The 22,160-nt window shown below is 37.5% G+C and overlaps 1 protein-coding gene across 14 annotated transcripts in view; it reads right to left on the minus strand.

Annotated features, from left to right (window-relative positions):
• PRPF4B (pre-mRNA processing factor 4B) overlaps window positions 1-16,824 on the minus strand; it is a 36,576-nt gene extending 19,752 nt beyond the window's left edge. For all 14 annotated transcript variants that reach the window (XR_002072581.2, XR_002072576.2, XR_002072582.2 and 11 more), the window contains exons 1-5: window positions 16,623-16,824; window positions 8,184-9,383; window positions 5,455-5,631; window positions 1,967-2,122; window positions 486-567 (exon numbers count right to left, since the gene is read on the minus strand). Coding sequence is in view for 1 of the 14 variants with exons in the window: in XM_019419861.2 (XP_019275406.1) it covers window positions 486-567; window positions 1,967-2,122; window positions 5,455-5,631; window positions 8,184-9,383; window positions 16,623-16,759 (1,752 nt within the window). In the remaining 13 variants the exon portion in view is untranslated. The remainder of the gene's footprint in view (window positions 1-485; window positions 568-1,966; window positions 2,123-5,454; window positions 5,632-8,183; window positions 9,384-16,622) is intronic.
• Window positions 16,825-22,160: the final 5,336 nt, after the last annotated feature.

Raw genomic sequence — 22,160 nt, forward strand, 5'->3', positions numbered from 1 at the left:
TCCAATTTATTCTATACTCACTTATGAGGGTTTTCTTAAAAAACAAACAAAAAAGAAGGGCACCTGGGTGGCTCAGGTGGTTAAGCGTCTGACTCTTGATTTTGGCTCAGGTCATGATCTCAGTTTTTGAGTTTGAGCCCTATGTTGTGATTCTCTCTCTCTCTGCTCCCCCCCCCCCCCCATGCTCTCTCTCTCAAAACAAATATGTAAACTTTAAATTTTTTTTTTAAAAAAAGCAAATTTCAAATTTTATGTCTTATAAAAGGTTTTTGTCAGAATCCTCTCTATAACAAAACAAGGCAACCATTTCAATTTTATTAAGAAACTATCATCTTTTCAAATCTCACAAAGATAATTTTACACATACACTTCTTAAAGGTTTATTCAATTGCTGTTACCATCACTTCTTTATAAATAAAAACTGTTTTTACTAAAAGAGTAATTATTTCAGAAGGACTACTCAAAGTTTCACTAATATCACACACCTGAACAATTGCCTGCCTCTGTATTCTTCTCTGTTCTATTAGGGCTTCTTCATCTTCTTCCTCTACATCAAAGTCTTCAAGGCTTAAAAAAAAATTTACACATATATACACATAATTAACTTCAAAAATGCTTAGAGACTCACAAATAGTAACTGTTACATAAATTAAAAGTAAGAGCTGGAAAACGTAAGTGATCAGCTAATTGCACCAAAGTCTTAAGCCATCCTACTCTATTCTGTTTCTAAACTCTCTTAGTTGCCTGGTTTGGAAACCAAGCAAGTAATTTAACCTTCTATGTCTCATTTTTCTCCTCACTTGTTTCATGGCACCAAACTAGGGAACAAATGAAAGATCCCTAAGTTCAAAAAAGTCACTCCCGGCTCTTCCATGACCTTGGTATTGCTAAAGTCATTTCATTTACTAGCCTGTTTTAATCTTTATAGAACAAGAGGGTGAGACACATAAGCAAACTAATACCTTTTCTGGGTCACAGAAAGCTGCAGATCCTTGGAAAGCTATGGATCTTTTCCCTATCAAAAATGCACACGTAAATATCCACATACACTCTGAAGGGGAATGTGGCTCTACCCCCAGACACTGCCCTGACTGTTCCCAATTTCCTCCCAAAAAAACTCCACAATCTTTGCAATCCCTCCCAGTATAGGCTTTTCTATGATCTGCTGAATGTTCACTGCAAACAAGTAAGCAAAATGCATTCTCAAGGTTATCAGGATGTTCACTTAACCTTCATTTAACTTTCATATCACCTAAGCTCTTTCTTGACCTCAGCACTACTGACATTTTAACAATTCTTCATTATGGAAGAGGGCATTGTCCTATGCCCTGGCAGATATTGAACAGTATCTCTGGTCTCTAGCCACAAGATGACAATCAAAATACCTTTAGATATTGCCAAAATGTCCCCGGAGAAGCAGATTACCCCCAGCTAAGAACTATTGCTCTAGATTAGTCTCATTTTTTGAGATGTTCCATCTACACAACTGAATTCGCATTAAAAAAAAAAAATTCTCTGTTAGACAATGAAATGTTTTTGCATTTTCCACATGGTAACAGGCATATCTACCACCGATAGCCTCAACTGCAAAGTAGGTATCATTTTACACAAAGTGAAAAGTTTAAATATTAGTATACACCCGCACACACACACCACTGCAAAACTGGTAATCAAGATTGGTAGTAGAACTATCTAATATATCTGTTGTCTCTAATAAAAATGAAGGGAAGGCTCATGATAAATTGATAGCCCAATGTTCATTCCAGCGAAAACTGAAGCCTCTAAATTCAGAAAACCATGACCTCTGCCACATAACCTATAAAATATACACAAAAGATTAACTTTTCAATTCAGGACCTAATGAATGGATTCGTTTGCTATATCCAGGTGGAAAAGTAAAGACTTCCAGGTCAAATAGTACTTGTCTAAATTGAAAAAAGGAAATTATGGGAAATTCCATTCTTACTTATCATCAGATGAAGATTCTTGTTCAACTTTCATTCCTTCAGAAAGACTTCCTTTAAATTTATCTTCTTTTACTTTGCTTCTGCTCCTACGTCTACGACCACCCCGTGATCGAGACCGCCTTCTCAAGCGTGACCTGCTCCTTCGACCTCTGTCCCTATTTGGTTGGGTTAGGGGGAAAATAAATAAATAAATAAATACACACACACACACACACACACACACACACACACACACACACACTTTAAAGGTCAATTAAAGGTGGGAAAGCTGTGGGTGTGTTGGGCAGGAGTATACAGGAACTTTCTGTACTTTTCAAAAGCTCAATTTTGCTGTGAACCTACAACTGTTCTAAAAATAAAATCTTTTAAAAAGGGGTTAATTAAAAATTTAAAGTGAAATAACACACAAGATTGGGGTAATCAGCTTAACTGAAGACAACTAAAACACAGTTACTGTTCTTATTGGACTGCAAAAGGACACAAAAAGAACTTTGGGGGTGATGGAAATATTCTTGATTATGGTGATTATGTGACTATGCGTTTGTCAAAACTCACATAACTTTACACCAACAAGGGTGAATTTATTTACTTTATGTAAATATGTTTCAATAAATGAGATTAAAAAAATATCACCATTAATAAGGCACAGAAAATACAAACATGACAAAAATTCTAAGTCTAATTAACAGGGCCCTCAGACAGCTTTATAAGTGCCTGAAGGTCTTGCCTCATGTTAAACAAAAACTGATACTGTGGTTCAAGCATTAAAGGTAAAGTTTATGTTGGAAAGATGCTGTAGAATTCCAAACAGAAAAGGCTGCTAAGTCTACAGAGAATTGGCAAACTGCCTGTTAATGTCACATCTGACTACCAGGCTTATGTCATATTTCTTAAGAAATCTTACTAAAAATGACATGAAGAGAACAACTAAAGAATGTGAAGAGCTATTAGGACAACAGAGATGTCAACAAAATCTTGATGTGCACACTGGACAAAAAGAGTAATAACAGATCAAATCTAAACATAAGTCTGACAGGAACAGACAAGATATATAAGAAACAAGTAAATCCATGCCACAGAACTCCAGAAAGAAAGCCTCAAGCATTGGAGACACCATATCCTGTAGGTAAAAGCTAAATAAAAACTGGTTGAAAGCCTTTAGGAATAGCTGGCTTCTGTATATTCTGCCTCCTTCCTGACTCAGCAGAAAATGCCAACCATTCCCCTTCAACATTCTGGCAAAATACTTAAATTTTATAGAGGTGAGGTTGTTATCAAAACTGACCCAAGGTAGCAGGGAGGCACAGTACTGAAAATGGAAGGATTAGGGGAAGTCTACATTATGAAGAACCAGAACTCTACTGGCAGCCATGTCTACATTCTCCAGCAGACGAGAGGATTCTGGGAAACTGCTAACCCAAAAGAGCTATAGTCAAGGATATGCTAAAGAGATCACAATGAAGCCACAAATTCTACATTCTCAGAATGGACGAAAGTTTCCATTCAGCTTTCTCAGTGGCTAAGTTTTAAATGAGAATAGGATCCAGCTGTTTGAATAAAGTCCTCAAATGATAAAGGTAAATGAGCAGCAAAAGGATTCTGGGAAGAAAGAAAGTATAAGAAAAGAAAATCATTAAGAACAAAACTCCACAAAGCAAACTCATTATAATCTTTGATGCAGGAGATGCTATTTCTATAAAACAAGTTAAATGGCAGAAAAAAATTAAACAGCCAACAAATCTTGGAAATAAAAATAAATATATATGAGCACAGGAAAAAATATAGAAAGGTAAGAAGGCACAACAAGAAAATTTACACTAAAAGCAGAACAAAAGGACAAACATAAAAGATGAGTGTGCATAGAGGGGGAATGAGTGGAACAATACAGAAGATCCAATGCAGGAATGAAGAAAACAATGGGCAAAAAAGCAAACAAAGAAAATTTCCCAGAATAGGTAGCCATAATCTTCCTGCTTTAAAGCCTATTTAGGGAGCACCTGGGTGGCTCAATGGTGGGTTAAGCGTCAGACTTCAGCTCAAGTCATGATCTGTTTGGTTAGAGCCCCCAGTCAGGTTCCATACAGCGTAGAACCTTTCTTTGTCCTTGCACTTTCTCTCAAAAAGTAAACTTAAGTAAGTAAATTTAAATAAAGGGTCTATTTAGTGACCAGAAAACTACTGGAAACTAGAAGTTAGTGGAATAACAATTTCAAAATTCTTCAGGGAAAAAATGATTTCAACTTGGAATTCTATTCCTTAACAAATCAGCAGTGAAGACAAAAGCCTTTTCTTTTTTTAAAGAGACAAAGGTCCCCCAAAATGTCCTTTTCATGTACTTTTCGCAGGAAGCTATTGTAAAGGCATTAACAAAGCAAGGAAATAAAATATGAAGATGCTGGATACAGGAAAGAGAATCACAAAATAAGAGAGACTGCCAAGATGACAGAAAAGGGAAAACAATTCCTACAATAACTGTTTAAGCAGGCCTATTCATCAGTTTGGAGCTCAAAGGCTAGAAGCATTAGAAGGAAGGTCTTTTCTTGCCCCTTCTCCCGTCTGCTCAGCAATGAGCAATATGCACATGATCATAATGATTATAACTGGAAGCACAGGGAAATATGGTACAATTGGGTAGAAAAGTGTGTGTGTGTGTGGGGGGGGGGGATTAAAAAACAGTAATTGTCCAGAATAAGAAATCAATAGATAATATGATAATAATTTCTAAAAATTTTAACATACACAACCTTGGGCAAAGCACTTCTACTTCAAGGAATCTAGTATACAAAAATACTCAGATAATGTAAAGATCTATCCACTGATTGCAATAAGCCTTTGGTATGCTATCTTTTAAAAACATTAAAAATTGGCAAATGGAAGTCTACTTATGTTTGAGTTAAAATATTTAATGCATATATTTTAAAAATGATTTGTGCTTTATAAACCAACATTTTGATTAACCAACTCACTACATGTGCATCACATAAAATGGTTTCTACTACAGTGAATTAAATAAGTGTTTGCTGAGATTGTCTTTCACATCTACTGAGGTTATCATCTTGAAGTCACATTCTAAGGGGACCAAATACAAGTTAATAGAAAAACAGAGAAATGAAATTGTATGACCAGAAACTCGGCTTTTTTTTACCTTATGATCTATCCTGTTCAAAAAAAACAAAACGAAACAAAAAAGCAGTAAGCACAGCTCATGTAGTATTTATCTTGAGTAGGGGAAAAAAATTCTTCCCTTTTAAAAGAATGGGTTTTTAATGAACACTGATTTACTTAAATTTGAAAAAAAGCTATATTAAAGAAAAATCAGTGTATGTGAAATATCACATGTTGGGAAAAAGGAAACTATATGGGATCACAGCTACAATTTTTCAGAGAAAAACGGTCTCTAAGAAAACCTACCAACTGAGCTAATATGAGGCTTCAGAAGCATACAGTTTAATGAATCAAAAGGACAACATATGTAACATTATTTTACCTTCTCCGAGGAGACCTGCTTCTTCTCCTGGGTGACCTACTTCGTCTGAGTGGGGAACGAGACCGCCTTCTAATGGGAGATCTACTTGCTCTTCTTCGGGTTGGAGACCACCTATTGATGGGGCTGGCATCTTTTGATCTTTCACGTCTACTGAGGATATCATCTCGAGGTCGTGTTCTTAAGGGGACCAAATCCAAGTTATAGAAAAACACATCTAATTAATGAATTTGTTTTGCACATAAAGAACATCTTAAGAAAGGGTGTACTAAACATGAAGACAGTAAACAAATATTAACAGGTTTTTTAAAACTTAAATCCAGAAAATCACAATGACATTTTGGTGTTGTGGTAGGCACACAGTAAAAATGGTATACTTCCTGTCATCTCACAATCTGAAGAATTATGATGGCTATTCACATTATTAAAGTCACTGATTCTAATTCCAGATACACAACTCAAATAAAACTTGCCTAAGTGAGTAACAGTATTCCACTTCCTTAGTTTGAAGACTGTTTCTAAATTTTGACATTCTCCCAATATAGAGTCTTCTTTTTAATATATTACATATAATAGCATCTTACAATCAATGTTAACCTTTAAACAGAGGAAATATAAGTAAGGATTTAGAGAAAAGGACAGCCTATCTAGTCATGGAAACACATATTGGTGTAACTTTCCTGGAAAGACATTTGGCAGTAACTTTCTAAAATGCAAATGTACATTACCTTAGACTTTGCAATTCCATTTCTATGAATCTATTCTACAAAGAACCTTCACACGTAAAGAACGGACATAGTAGCATACAATCATGAAAAACTGACAACAACCAAAATTTTCATCTGAAAAAGGGGGATGATTAGAGGTGATCCTTGAACATGGGTTTGAACTGCATAGGTCCACTTACACGTAGATTTTTTACAGTACTGTAAATATATTTACTCATCCTTATGATTTTACCTCTAACTTACTTTAAGAATACAGTATACAATACATACAACATACAAAATATGCCAATTGACTAAGTTTTATTGATAAGGCTTCCAGTTAGCAGTAGGCTACTAGTAATAAATTTTGGGAGAGTCAAATGTTATATGCACATTTCTGACTGTGTGGGGGACTGGCCCCCCTAACCTCTGTGTTGTTCCAGGGTCAACTGCATTATGATATATCTATACTGTGAAATATGGTGCTGTTATATAAAGACTTAAAAGATCTTTATTGTCACAAAAATGTTTCATGAAAAAAATCACTGTTCACGTGAATAGGAAGACTCCATTTTTGTAAGAAAGAACATTCATAGAATTCTATGTGCATAAAAAAAAAAGGGCTAGAAGGACATTCTTGTGACTGGTACTGCAGAAAGGATGGAAAGGGAGAGAATTCACAGGTTTCTGCCTTATCCGAATTTCTCTTTGAGTTAGTATCTTTTCTGTAATTAAAACAAAATTTTGTTTCAAATATTCAACTCTAGTCCTTAATAAACTGCTCAGAATTTCCTTTTCAAATGGAAAGAAAATTGAAAGAGACAAGAATCATTTGGAAACACTTTAGAAGACATAATCAGCAACACTAACAACCGTCTCAACTTAGAAAGCTAAAGAAAGAAGGGGGCCATTTAATTACAGTGTCATTTAGAAAAATCAAGAGTATTTCCTAATATACAGCATTTTGAAAACAGCATTCTTAAAATTTTTCAGAGAACCATTTACACTTCAAGGTCAGCTTGTATGTATACTCACACAGAGTAAATGGCTAGGAATTTATATCTTCACATTGTATAAGCCAACATTCTTTTAAGCTAAACTTTGCTGATAATTTCACCTGCTTATTAAATATAAAGACACTAAAAATGTTTCTGAAGTAGTTTAGACTAAACAACCCCCAACCCCTCTTCCAAAATCTTTCATGTGCCTAAATTACCTATTAGGTCTATGATCCTAGGTAAGTTAGATAATCTTGCAATCTTTTTTCTCATTTACAAATGGAGTATAAGAGTTACTCTACTTTATAAGGAGAGAGAATCATGAGAATTTATGAGAAAAAATATGATGGGCCAAAAGTATTACGCAAAAATGAATTACTTTCATTATTATTAAGAAAATAAAATCATTTCTTACACTATTCTTAAAATTAAAAGGTACTATTATTTAAACATTGAGATTATAAGTATATGAATTAGTAACAAAAAAAATGTCCACTTTGAATTTAATTTTATTTTGGGGGCCAAAAAATTTGGTAGTTCCAATTTACATTGTCAGAACTCAAAATTATGCCAACTCAAGAGAATGGATACATCACAAGCCTTAAATTGATACCTCCTTTTTTAAAGTTAAAATCTTAAGCCTATACTGTCCAATGAAGTCATAATCCTTGCTCTAGAAATTCCCATAAATGGGTACACATAGATTTATCAGCCAAATTATTTGGATTTAAAGGAGTGATTCTGCAAATTAGGTACTAAATTAAGAACTTGAAAAAAACCTGATTGTCAACATTTCAATTCAATATTTTTAATATATAATTCAATTCAACAGTTCGATATTTTTAAATCCCATAGTCAAGATATTTGCTGACAAAAGTACAAATGTTAATATAGTTAGTGGGCAGGATCTATGTTAAAAGTATATTAACACCACCACTTTTTTTTTATTGTTCACAAATTCTAGTTTCTCCTTTTTAAAATCTGATGTATTGGCAGAAAGCATTAACATTTTGAAAACAAAAGTTACCTTGGAGAAGAAAGTCGTCTCCTTTCTGGTTCTCTTCGTTTTCTTTCCAAGGATCGGCTCTTGGCTCTTCTACCAGGAGACAGAGTTCGAGAAGGTGATTTGCTCTGCTTAGACCTCCTATCATTTACTAGTGGAGATCTACTTCTCCTTGATTTATCACGCTGTTTTGGAGACAAACTTCTTCTTTTAGGACTTCGACCAGGTCTTCTACTGGGTGACCTGTTTTCTTTCCCAGAAGAAGCATCCTTAGAGGGAGATTTAATTGGCTTCTTTTCTTTATCTGTTTCAGACCGTTTTGATTTTCTCTCTTTGGATCGTGATCTTCTGTCTTTGGATTTACCTCTTAAATCAACTGGGGATCTGGATTTTTTGCCTCGATCACGACTTCTACTTTCATTTATAATCGGGGATTTTTTCCTATCTTTTGACCTACTTTTGTCTTCGGTTTTAACCTTGTCATCAGTAGGAGATCTGGCCTTTCCAATTTTCTCTTGAGATCGCCTTCTAAGGGTAGGGGATTTTGATTTCCTTGCTTGATCTTGAGACTTACTTCTTTTGGATGGACTTTTGGACTTTTTCCTCTCCTTTGATTTGCTCCTAGTTGTCTTTTCTTTAACTATTTCAACACCTCCCTTACTTTTCTTTTTATCAGACCTATGTCTAGTCCGTTCTTTGGATCTGCTTTTACTTCGCTTTTTTGTACTATTTTTATTGTCCATAAGTTCGAGTTTCCCCTTTGTACTTGAAGATCTGGTACTAGACCTATTTCCATTTCTTGCCTTTTCATGAATCTCCCCCTCTTCTTCAGAGCCAGACTCATAACCTTGCAATATGAGCCCCATCCCAGATTGGACCTTTCCTTCCATTAACTCATTATCAAGTTCAGCTTTAATCAAGGCTCTCTGTTTTTCCAAGTCTTCCAGCAAAGCTAAATCATCAAGTTTAGTTCTTTTTGCTGGAGACATACCTTCTTTGTCAGAGGCATCAATGACCTCTTTTCTTTTGTGTTTCTTATGTTTATGCTTATGTTTATGTTTTTTATCCTTATCTTCTTCTGAGGAATGTTTATGTTTCTTATGTTTACTTCTGTGTTTATGCTTCTTTTTTTTGTGACGACTGTGCTTATTTTGAGATTGGTCTTCTGATACTTCCCCATTTTCTTCATTTACACTCTTCTCGGAATTATCAGCATCTTCTATCCTATAAATGTATCAAACACATTTCAAAATCCTATCATTTATCAAGATTTGATCACAACAAAATAATGATAAATACATCTCAATGTAATACATGAAGTTAGTCACTGAAATATTTTCAGAACAGCTTCAGACATTTCAAAATACATGGCAAAACTGACTTAAATAGTGGTTTAGCTTTATTTCTAATGGTTGCACTAAAATACATAGAAGAAATACACAATGACAGAAGATAATTACACTGAATAGAAAAAGAAAATCCAAAACAGGTACAGTAAAACGTTAATATTGATTTAAACACTCGGTAACTTGTTTTTAAACCAGAATTTTTCACACAGATTTAACACCAAAGGCATCCCCCTCCCATTTTTTTTTTTCCATAAAACACTGACATACATTGGGAGACTAATCTCTTTCTCCACTTTATTTTTTATTTATTTTTTTATTTAAAAAAATTTTTTTTTTCAACGTTTTTTATTTTTGGGACAGAGAGAGACAGAGCATGAACGGGGGAGGGGCAGAGAGAGAGGGAGACACAGAATCGGAAACAGGCTCCAGGCTCCGAGCCATCAGCCCAGAGCCTGACGCGGGGCTCGAACTCATGGACCGCGAGATCGTGACCTGGCTGAAGTCGGACGCTTAACCGACTGCGCCACCCAGGCGCCCCTCTTTCTCCACTTTAAATTGAGAACTATACTTTCAGTCTGTGGTACCCAATGAGCAACCATGTGGTATTAGACTGAAAGACATCAAAGGGTCTTCTGCAGGTGAACAACAGTCCAATATCAGCAACAGCCTATGGTTCAACTAATATTAGTTCACTGGGCTATTTAATCTCTTTAAATTTCAAATGAAAGATTAGTTTCCCAAAATATGCTCATGTTGATAGGTACCATGCAAAAAAACATTTAATTACATCAAGGGGGTAGCTTTTGTGTTTAAATGCCCGGGCTATGCTTAGTTTATGATGCTAAGTTATTTTGTTAAATCCCTGCTATTGTTAATCCCAGGTTAAACACAGGCTACAATGGCATTAATTACCTTTCCCCTTTAAAATCACTCCATAGTAAAACATCACACCCCAGAATATGAGACAAACATCAAAACACTAAATCATCTGGATTCAGAACAAAACACTATTTTTGTAGGAAGATATGGATTATTTTGTCCAAATCCTTCAAGTTATGTACTGCTGTACTTTTAGAAAAATTATCATGCCAAAAAATGAAGGAATTTGATTTTTTTAAAAATCACTACACAATGTAGGCATTAGAAAAAGTAGCAGGAAAACAAAGATGTACAAGACCATATCTCCCACTCTCAAGGAAATAACAGGCCAATGGAAAAGAAAGTCACATGAAACACTGCAAGAAGGCAATGATAAAAACATAAATAAGGGCATTATGGGAACACTGAGGGATCACCCAAAACCACTTTGAAAATGGTCAAGGAGATCAAAGAAAAACCCAAGCTATGTGTTAAGCAAGGACTTTGAAAGGAGAAGGAATGTTTACTGAGAAGGTACATGGATTATAAAATAAAAGTTGAGTAACATAGTCCTAAATAATAATAAATTAACAAGGGAAAAGAGTATTTTCGATAGAAAAAAAGGTGACAAAAGGCACAGTTATGAATAGCAAACCAGAAGCAGATCAGTGTTGCCAGGGCATCAAAACTCATGAAGTAACTGGTCTAGTGGTTAAGACCTCCATGGACCAATTCCAGGAGATAAAGAGATACTGCACAAGATTCTGGGAATGAGTGGCTGAGATAGTTAGAGGCTAATTGGGGTCAGAGGCCCAGGAACTGCAAGATTAGGTTGCTGGATAGGTGGTCTGTAAGGACACTGCTATTACAGAGGAGTTGGGAGGCAAGTCTGGTCCTCCAGCTAGGTCTCAGTCTTTAGTAAACTTGAAAAGGCTAGAGGAGGGAGGGGACACACCGGAGTAGACTTGGTAAGTTACTAGTTGACAACAATGAAGGGATGTGGAGAACATGAAGAACATATAACTACCGCATGGCAAGAACTTTAAATTTTTGTCAGATTGCCAATCTCCATTTTGGTACTGTGGAATGTGAGAAAGGAGAAAGTGCTGAAGAGAGCTGCAGAAAAAGCTGTACCTTCCAGTTGAGAGGTTTTAGTTTGATCTGACTTCTCTCTAATGGGGTATGAGAAAAAAGAATAAATATAGCAGCGTTCTCTGGATCGTCAAATTTTCTCAAAGACTTGGAAAAAGAAAGTGTAACATCTTTATGTTAAAAACAACATGGTTCTATTATGGGTAGGGGGAAATCACGAACTTAAGTAGAAGATACAAAGAATTAACTTTGTTCCTTATACAGACTATACCCTCATACAGGTAACCACATCCCTTCCCCTGAAATCTCCCATCGCACAACCTAGGAAGTGGGAGCATAGGTCTTTTTTCCTGAAACTTGACTTCTAGGGGGCAAATTTGAGGAAAACTGAATTAGGCTAATTCATGGTATGGAGACAGGTATGGAGAACCTGTTTAAAGGTTGTGAATGATTTTTAGGTATATAAAATCTCAGTGCCCAAAGTACAAAATTCTAGTCAACAACCTGAAACTCAAAACTACCTAAATATCCTCTAATGTGTCTTAGGAAGCCAGTCTCCAAAGCCAGACTGAGTTCAAATCCTGGTCCGAATGCTTACTAGTTGTGCATTAGGCAAATTTTAAGTTCTCTCTGGTCTGCAGGCACCTCATCTACAAAACGGAGAAAATATTCCCTACCTCAAAGTAAGCTGAGGATTGCATGGATTAACAGATGTTATCAAGGCTCATAATAGTGCCTAGAACAAACCTAGGGCCCCCAAAGTAAGAGATTATTATTCTTTAGAGACTGGATAAATCTACTTACTCACTAGGACACTGTGGAGCTGTCAGAGCTGATGCTAAGAATGTTGAGTTTGTATGTAAAAGGCTACCACACAAAGCACTGAAGAAATACTGTCTCAGTCTCCACGACAGAGATTTTAAGTTTCAAGGAAGTTTAATGGTCTTGCCTTCAGTCGCACATACATCAAGCTAGTGAGAAGGCTAGTATTACATTCCAAGAGAGTCAAGAGCTCTTCCAATTGACTGAAGATGGATTTTAAAATGTCAGATCCTATCCCTACTCTGTGTGAAACTTGATTATTGCTTCATATTTTATTCAGAGTAAAAACCAAAATTGTTTACAAAGCCCTACACTATCTGCCCAACCTTCCCAACACTTTGATCCTACTTTTGTCCCACACTCACCATGCTTCAGTCATTCAGCCACACCGCTCACCTTGAACAACAGGTACACCCCTACCTCAGGGCCCTGGTACTTGTACTTGCTGTTTCTCCACCTGGAATGCTTTCCCCAGATGCATACATTGCTGGTTCCTTTGCTGAACTCAGGCCTTTGCTCAAAGTACTTTCTCAGTCAAGTTTTCCTCACCAATTCATTTAAATCACAACCCTCACTATACCACACACATATTCCCTTCCTATTTTTTTCTCTAAAGTAACTGCAATCAAATTTTTGTCTTTGCCTATCATAACACAAGTCTTATGAGAGCAGATTTTTAATCTGTGTAGTTCACTGCACTAAGACCTAGTAAATTGTCTAACCTATAGTAAGCAGGTATTCAGTAAGTAATTTGTTGTGTCAATGAAATAATTTGTATAGAATAACACATAAAAACTGTATTCATGAGATTACAGTTGGGTTTATAGTTGCTATACTATACTCTTACCTCTTAACAGGAAACAATTTGGTTTTGCTCAGTCAGATCTCCAGTGCCTCACACAGTGCACACACCTATCTGGTGAATGCAATAACTCAAAATAATATAAAATTTAATCAGCTCCCTACCCAGGAAAAATCTACCCTTTGAACACTTTTCTAATGCTTTCTTCTACAAGTTACAAGTCTCCAAGGAGTTTCAAATCAAAATTCTTAGGAGTTTACCCACAAAGGAAGTAATTTCCTTCAAAAGGAAACCTAGCTCCTAAAGCTTCTGAGAATCAGAATCACTGTGATGCCCAACGTCACTTAAGAGTTACTCCCATGAGTGATCCTTGTTTCTAATGTATCTTAGTGACTGTTAACCTCAAGAAATGACTACCTTACTGATAAAAATGCTACAAGCACCTTAGGGCCTACTAAGTCAATTCAACCTTAATTCTAGAGTTCTCCTACATTAGGGTTAGCAGACATTTACACCCTCCTCAGTTGGCTCTATCAATGCAAATTCCATAGAATATACCAATTGAAGTCTGATTAGGTACATCAGGAAAACCTGAACTCAATGAAGCAAAGGCATATTGCATATAACAAGCTTGTGCTAAGGCAGCTAATTTAGGTCCATTATCAACAACTTTTTTCTAAAACTTTAGGGAAAGGTACCTTGATAAATCTCAGTCTTTTTGCATAGTTTATATTTATAATAAATACAGGCATATAACTCCCACAAATGTAAATTTACATTTTGCAACCTAACACTACACATTTAGCAGGTGTATGTTTAAACCAACACGATCTACAATTATTTGTCATACTCATTGAGAACTGAGAAACATCCTTCAAATCACATTATTTGGAAACAAAGCGAATTTGAAGTGAAGACTATAGGGGTGTTTAACAGTATTTATTCATTTATTTTGTTAAATGCAATGTACAAGTTTCATCCTTCAAACAAGGGTCTCTAGGCATCTGACACAAAGAAAACAGCAATGAAACAACTTTAAAATAAAGTTTAAAATAAAGACTAATTACAAACCACCAGTGTTAATTTCTTCTTTCAAATTTTTTCATAAGAATGCTCCTAATGACATCTTATTTGGGAGGCATTCAATTAATGTTTTAGAAACAGAGAATGGAGAGCAAAGTGAATGCCATTACTTCTTTACAAAGAAAGTAATTTAAGCCTGCTTCTCTGATAAGCTAAACTACTTTAACACAGTATTCACATAGACATAAAAAATAAGAATGATTCAAAAGACCAAGTAGTCTTAAAATGAACTCCTCTGCCCCTCCTTTTCCAAATCGGGTGTGAAAAATTAAGCTTCAAAGATTTAGAACTGTCACATAAAAAAAATGGACCTTTTGGGAACAATGGAAGTAAATAAAAATGATTTCAAACCCTAAAGGATATTTTAAAAAGGAACCACAATGTATAGTGGGTGACCAGATAGTAAAACAGTTAGGAACAGGTCTCTAGAATCAGACTTCCTGGGTTTAAATCTTGGGTCTATCACTTAGTGTGACCCTGGCTGGCTAAGTACACTTAATTTTTCTGTGCTTTAGTCTCATCATCTGTAAAATATAGGAAACAACTGTATCCACTTCCAAAGGGTCATTATAACGATAAGATAGCCGTTCGGTGCTTTGAATAGTACCTAGTACTTGGTAAGTGCAAATAAGTGAATGCAGATAAAAACTTAAATGTTTAAAACCACCAAAGAGGCGGAGCTAAAGAGACGGACAAACGTAAAAGTCATTAAAAAGCCTTCAGGGAATTTAAAAGCTGTTTTTCATATTTATTTCTTCTCAAACGTTCCACTTTGAATAGAGTCCATACAACTGTAAACTACTCAGTGTCCTCTAAAGAACTGTGTAGATATTACATCCCAGAATTCACTATGAGCAGCACACACAGTGCTTGCTTTCATACTAAATTTATTTTCTTTGTCAAACATTTTAAAATAAGTGGGACACTTACAGAATACTCCAGTTATACCAAGAGTTCTGTGCGGAAGGGATGTGGAATCAAGGTTTATTTCAGTGGCATTCATATTGCAGGGGCCTAAATAAATACTAAGACGAGTATTTGAATATGCATAGAAAATATGGCTCAAGCACTCGTCAAAATGAATCTGAATGGTCCCTCAAATCAAACAAATGGACATAATACTAAAGAACGTTAAAGAGATTGCTAGAAAAAACAGCTGTATAACATTTTTACTATGACATAAATACTGTAACTCTGCCACACTGTGAACTCAATGAGAAACAAAGAGGCAAAGTCTAGGTAAAACTTACAACCCAATTGCTCTAAGTCAAAATTGTAAAGATAATAAAGCAGCTTTCAAAAGCCCTTAATGAAAAACTCAGTGTAATTCTGAGTAAAGCAAATGACTGAGGAGTCCAAAACTGGATGCACAGCAATGACGTGTTGGGCTGCCTGGTAGTAAAAATTTCTCCTCTCAGTCTCTAGTTGCTGGGAGACTATATCTACCTCTCTCCTAAGATGGGTTTAAAAAAAAAAAAAAAAAGGCAAGCTAATGCTGATGCACAAAACGGTCGCTATATGAACACTCTTTTAAAATCCATTTTCTTTTAGGTTCTTGTTTGAATTTTCCAAACACGAACAGAGGAACAAAATGCTGCTTTTAAGCAAAGATCAGACTTTGCAGCACATACAAGTTATATTTTCACTCGGCCGCATCGATTCTTACATTACCTTAATTACAGACATAAAGCACTTGGGTTTGGAAGGAGCTACTATTTCTTCCACTCATACTCCCAAGAAGCCCTATAAACTCAGGCCAAAAACGTCAGGCCTCAAAACCAAGGACTTGATCTTACTTTGCCTCAAGTTTGCAAGTTGGCAAATAAGCTGCCACTAGGCAGAGGGGGAAAAATATATCGAGTGATGCTGGATTAAGAGCACAGGGGTGAGGAAACGAAGCACCCCGCTATTATATAGGTCTGGGATATTCAAAGAGGTGGTCCTAGCATCCCCTCCTCCCTACTTTCAGGTCCGAAAACTGACACCAGCAGCAGGACAACGGCAGGTTACTGCATGCAGAAGAAAAGTATTATCGCTTGCCTCCCTGCCGCCACTGCTCCTCGGGTGCCAACACCGATGCCGCTCAGTGCTGCAGCCAAGGAGCTCCGCTCGGTCCCTGCGGGAGGAATACGAAGGCGCGACCGCACGGTCGCGGCAGCCGCCTCGCGCACGGGACCTGTAGAGGCCGCTCGCGCGTACGCCTCCCAGGGCAACGACGCGCGGCAGGCCGCGGCCGCCTCCGACCCAACAGCCGTGGCCTCCGGGAAAGCGAAGCTCGAAGGCCGCCCGCCCGCCCCCTACGCCTCCCGCCCAACAACGTATCGCGCGGGGAAAGGCAAAGTTTGGCTCTCGCCGTTAGGCCTGAACTTTCCCGCCAGCCCGTGCAGGTCTCCGCCGTTTCCCACTCGGCAGTCTCCTGGGCTCCGGCCTTCCGCACAGCTCACAGAGACTACTCACTCGGGCTGTTCCCGCAGCGACAGAGTCTCGGCGGCGGCCATCTTGAACTTCCTGACTCCTCGGCGGCGGTGGCGGCGGCTTCCCGGACGGTGGAAGCTAGTGGAAGTGGAGGAACAGGGAGCAGAGGCGTCGCGCATGTGCTAACCGCGTAGGGAACCGTGGAGCTCTGAGTCCGCTCTAAGAATCCGGATATAAAAGTGCATCCGGGGACAGAGCGCACGAGCGCCATGACGCAAGTTCCGGGACGGGGGTTGGGCGTGTGGAAGTATAGGCGGCACCTGCCAAGGGTTTAGTGACCAGTGACTGGGGCTTGCCCGGTAGTTAGTATTAGCACTGAACGTTTGGCTCTGGAAACTTGCTAGAGAAGGGACCAGAGTGAGTGGGATATCGGTATTTTGTGTGCGGTTCCGAGAACTGGTTTCACGGTGGGGCCCACAAGTTGAGTTAATTCTCCAACTAGGGCAAACAATATGATTTGGCTGCGGGGCTGCGTTGGAGGCATAATACCTCGTTACTGGTTAGATAACCCAATCTCAAGTGGCATTGAAGGAGAGTTGGTGAAAGACATTTTGAGAATACTGGGAAGTTAGTGCTGTTTTAGAATGTAAATGTCTTTTAATATGGAATTATTAATTGTTAGATTTATTTGAAACGTTTGAATTTCTTTCAGCTTTTACTGTTCAAGAGTAACGATTATGGAGCCTTTAGGTTTGCTGGTTCAGTAACATTTTTGGTCCAAATCACTTAATGCGATTTTGTTTTTCTGTAATGAATTCTACAGTAATGGGATTAAATGAAATGTTTTATAAGAAAATATGTACTGGCTCTTGGAGAGCTTTTAACACCATGTAGTTTTTTACCTTCTCTCAAAAATATCTTTATACTATGATACCCGAAATCAGGTGGCCATCACTTTCATTCTTACTGAGTTTGGTTTAATCATAGAAATTGGAGCTCATACTACCTGGCTTGTTATATATCTTGGTTTTCGGAGGGGAAGATTTACAAACATTAGTACAAAATGAGTCTTTCGTTGGTTGACTTCTTAACCTGTTTAAAATGTTCAGCGTTTTACCTTTGTGGACTCTCTTAATATGGAACACTAATCCTTGGGTAATTACTGATTTTTGTGGATTCCCTTTCCTCCTCAACTCCATTGTAGCATTTCTTTAAGTGGTCCTTAATTACATTGTTTTCTTTGTGAAGGATTTTTCTTGTTCTTAACAATGAGATTCAGGTTTAATAACTTGGAAGACTTTTTTTTCAGAGGAAAAAGGTTCCAGAAATATGTTAAGGATGGTTTCTATCTTAAACCATATATCTATCTATCTATGGGATTTCAGAGTTCTAATTGCTTCCTGCCTCTAGATTCAAATCCCTGTATACCTTTTCAAATAGTATGAATTCAGCCTTATATTTATGGTTTATTATATTCTCTGTCCCACTCCACGTGAAGGCAAGGCCACGTGTCCTTGTAGCCACATTGGCTCAAAGGTATTAAAATAACAAAAAAAAAATTAAAAATAAAATTTTAAGTTAAAAGAGATGAACATAGTGTATGTATGTGTAAACCTATTAGATTTCTTCTTGGAAATAAGTGCAAACCTGTAAGATCTCATCTTGGATATAAAGTAGAATATACTTTGAAGGCAAAAGAAGCCTAGCACACTGGCGCTTGGAGGTAAGGGAACTTGCTTATGATGACTCAGTTCCCAAGTGCCAAGCCAGCGTATGAAATGAAATCTAACATGCAATTCTGTGCTCTTTCCCTCTTACTCTACTGCTTCCCACAGAAATGTCATTTGTTTAGCATCTATTTATTGAGTACCCACCAACACAGCTCTTTGATATTCAAATGTGTTTTGAGTTAAAGGTAATGGCGAAAAAAATAAGGGGGAGGTCCCTTTAAAAAATAAAAAAATAAAGGTAATGGAAAGAACACTGTATTACCATCCAGATACACCTTATTTTCTCTGGGTCCAGAGGCTGTAGTCTCTTCCTTGTTGCTGAGTAGCAGAGAGCTCACAGGTCAATTCCAATTTCCTCAATCATATTATTATCTCCCTGGTCCCCTCTGCTTTATGATTCTAAAAAATTTCTTAATTGAATTATAGTTGACATGAAATGTTACATTAGTTTCTAATGTAAAACATAGTAATTTGACAATTTAATATGCGTTACCTGTGCTAGCCATGCTATATGAGTTGTGGGTAAAAATGGGCAGAACAGACGCTAAATTATTCAGGTTTGAAGCCACATTATGACTGGCTCAAGTTTAGACTTGGACAAACCCTTCACGTTTTTTTGTGTTATTTTTTAAAGCATAGAAAAAGAAGGAACTCTTCACAAAATGATACTGGCAAATTTCCATTAAGATTTTCTCACCAATTCGCTTGCACGGTTACTACCAGTTCAGACCGCACTAGGAGGGATTTGTCAAGGATTCCCCCAAAGTTGTGTTGCAGTTTTGGAAGAACAGGATTTAGGGAAGGCAGAGTTAAAATTAAAGCAAACATCACTTATTAGTTTAATAATTCCGCAAACGTTTAGTAAGAGAAACTTAAACCCAACTTTTCACTCTTGCTGCTTTTCCTCCCAGAATTCGAGAACCTCTGCACCTTAGAGCCGCAGGCATTCCTACACCTAGCAGGCGCGGAAGGGACAGCATAGCCGCAGAACCCGCCCGCCGGAAGTCCCTGACGCGACAGCGCCTCCGCGAGCAAGCGCTTCCCTATCTGTGGGCGCTCCGCCCGCGCGCCCAGGGTAGCGCGTGCGTGCGTGCATGCGTGCGTGCGTCAGGGGCAAGGGGTGGGCGTGCCTGAGGCGGCCGCGGCCCGCCTTACCAGGCAGAGCCCGCCCTGTAGCGGCGGATGCAGGCTGAGAGCTGATTATTTCTTGTCGGTACCTTCGCGCCGTGCCTGGCCGACCCGCCCAGCTAGTGTGTCTCCTCCTTTCGGCCTTGAGCCTGCGCTCTTTGGTCCCTGTCAGACGCGCCGCTCTTGCCGGTTTTACCGACAAGGCGGTTTCCCGGCGTCGCCCGGCCGGTCCGACTGGTACTGAGTAGGTCCTAGAAGCCGCGGCCTGGGGGCCTGGGGGCCCCGAGGACCTGGCGTCGCGGGCTCCCGCGTCCCTGAGACACCTTGTTGACCCCCGTGAATACCGAATTCAAAAAAGCAGAGGTCGACTTTGTTTTGCCAGCAGAGAGCGTAAAACCCACAACGCTTGGCGCCCTACTACCAAAAAAGTTTACTGGCCTCGAGACAAGGTTTTGAGAACAAGCCTGCGTTTTTGACTTTTTTTTTTTTTAACCACCTTTCCTTCCTTTTAAGTATTACTACTTTCGTTCAAGATTCACACTCCAGAGGTAGTTTGGAAATGCTTTTGAATTACGTTCTTTCTGTGGAAAGAGATAATTAGGTTTGGACCATCTAATCTACGCGGGCATCAATCCCGATAAACTCTTAATAGGCTCATTTTAACGTAGGCTACAAAGAAAATAGAGTATCATAAGATCCTTTGAAGAAAACTGGTCCATGGAAAGTCCCCAGATGTCAATTATAAGACTGTAGATCACCTTTTAGATAAGTTTTACCTAGTTTAGATCCAGACTTGAAATCTATAGCTGGGAAGACACTGGAGGCTGAGTTTTTCTTTTACAAACAAAACTTTTTGTTCCATGTAATTTAGGGTTTTCTTTTTGTTGTTGTTGTTTTAAAAGCAGTTCTGACGCATTCACGAAAATCTGGAAAATACAAATAGCAAAAGAAAACAAAACCGCCCAAGTTCTATTGCCCAAACTGGACCAACATTAATGTATTGGCTTATTTTGACCTATTTCCATATGGAATATTAAATTTTTTGTACTCATGAGTAGAATGTGATAGTTGGCTTTTTCATGTAACGTACCCATGTATTCTACATAATTCTAGTTTCAGTAAGCATTTTTACATGATGTCCTTTTTTTTCAGTTACTGGATGTCTATGTCATTTTAGTTTTGCACTATTGTATATGCCTATGATGAAGCCGAATTTACCATAGTATTTAGAACACGACCATTCAAGGCAGTGGGCTTCACCACTCTGCAACTTCCAGCAACTTATTTAACCTTTCTGAGCCTCATTTTACACATCAGTAACATGAGGATAACATCACAAAGTGTTATTATGAGAATTAATTGAAATAATGCACGACAGTGCCTGGATCATATATATTGGTAAATACTACCATTTCTACATGTAAAATTTTTTTCGATTTTTGATTTTTAAAATTTCTCTTGTTCTAATTTTTTTAAATTAGTGACATGCATGGTTTATTTCCAGATTTTGTATATGGTTAAATACTATCACCACATTGGGTCTAAGAGGTTTTATACGCAGCTTTTTATATATTTTACTACATAAGTTATTCATCAAAACATAAGTTAGAAATACTTCTTTGCAATAAAAAACTATATTTGGCTATAATTTACCCATATATAATTATTATTCACATTTTATAGTAGGTCCTATTCTTTCTCACTTTTTATACATACGTTATTTTTAAGAATTACATTATAAACAAGGGGTTCAGTGCAAAGAGTGCAGTAAGTAGGGAAAAAGCTGAAAAAAAAAGAAGAATTTAGATTTCATTTCAGATTTACAGAGTAAGTTCAGGGTTGAGGAACAATCTGATTTAATTAATTTTAGAAGGTTCACTTGGCTGCTGTATGAGGATACACAGCAGGGCACCAGAGAACAAAAGGTGGAATCCAGTTAGGAGTGTAATTCAGTATTCCTGGTGAGTGATGGTGGTGTTTCAACCAGGGTGGAAATGGAAAAAGTGGCTGGATTCTGGATACAATTTGAAAGGACAAGCTATAGAATTCATTGATTCATTGGATGTGGGGTGCAAGGGACAGTGAGTTAACAGTTTGTGGCTTGAGCAATTAGATGGATGGCAGTTGCTGCTTACAGAGATAGAGACTGAAGGAAGAGCAAATGTTAAGTGGGGGAAATGAAGGTTCTGTTTTAGTCATATCATGCTTCAGACTGTCTTAGATGTCTAATTGAAAGTGGGGTCTTAATGACTTCAATTATTATTGAGTTGTTTGTTTTTCCTTTCATTTCTGTTATTTGGTGCATTAATGTTTATAAACATTTTCCGTTTGGGTTGACACTTTTATCATTCCAAATGTCCCTCTTTTGAAAAATTTTTAGTTTATTTTGTCTTGTATTAGTACAGCAATTCAGCTTTCCACTGGTTGTTGCTTACATGATATACCATTGTTGTGTGTCTCCTATAAACAGCACATAGTTGGATCTTATTTTTTTTAGTCTTGTCTAAAGATCTCAGCCTTTTGATTAGAATATTTCATTCATTTGCATTCAATGTATTGGTACAGTTGGATTTATGTCTGCCATTTTACTTTGTTTCCTATGTGTCTAATGTGGTTTTTGTTCCTCTGTCTCTTTTTCACTATTTTGCATCAGGTGAATATTTCCTAATGGAGCAGTTTACTTTCTTTAGTAATTTTCTTTCACTTTTTTCCTACTTTTTAA

Source organism: Panthera pardus, unplaced genomic scaffold (genome assembly GCF_024362965.1).
Source record: "Panthera pardus isolate Hobbes unplaced genomic scaffold, ASM2436296v1 HiC_scaffold_17, whole genome shotgun sequence".
NCBI lineage: Eukaryota > Metazoa > Chordata > Mammalia > Carnivora > Felidae > Panthera > Panthera pardus.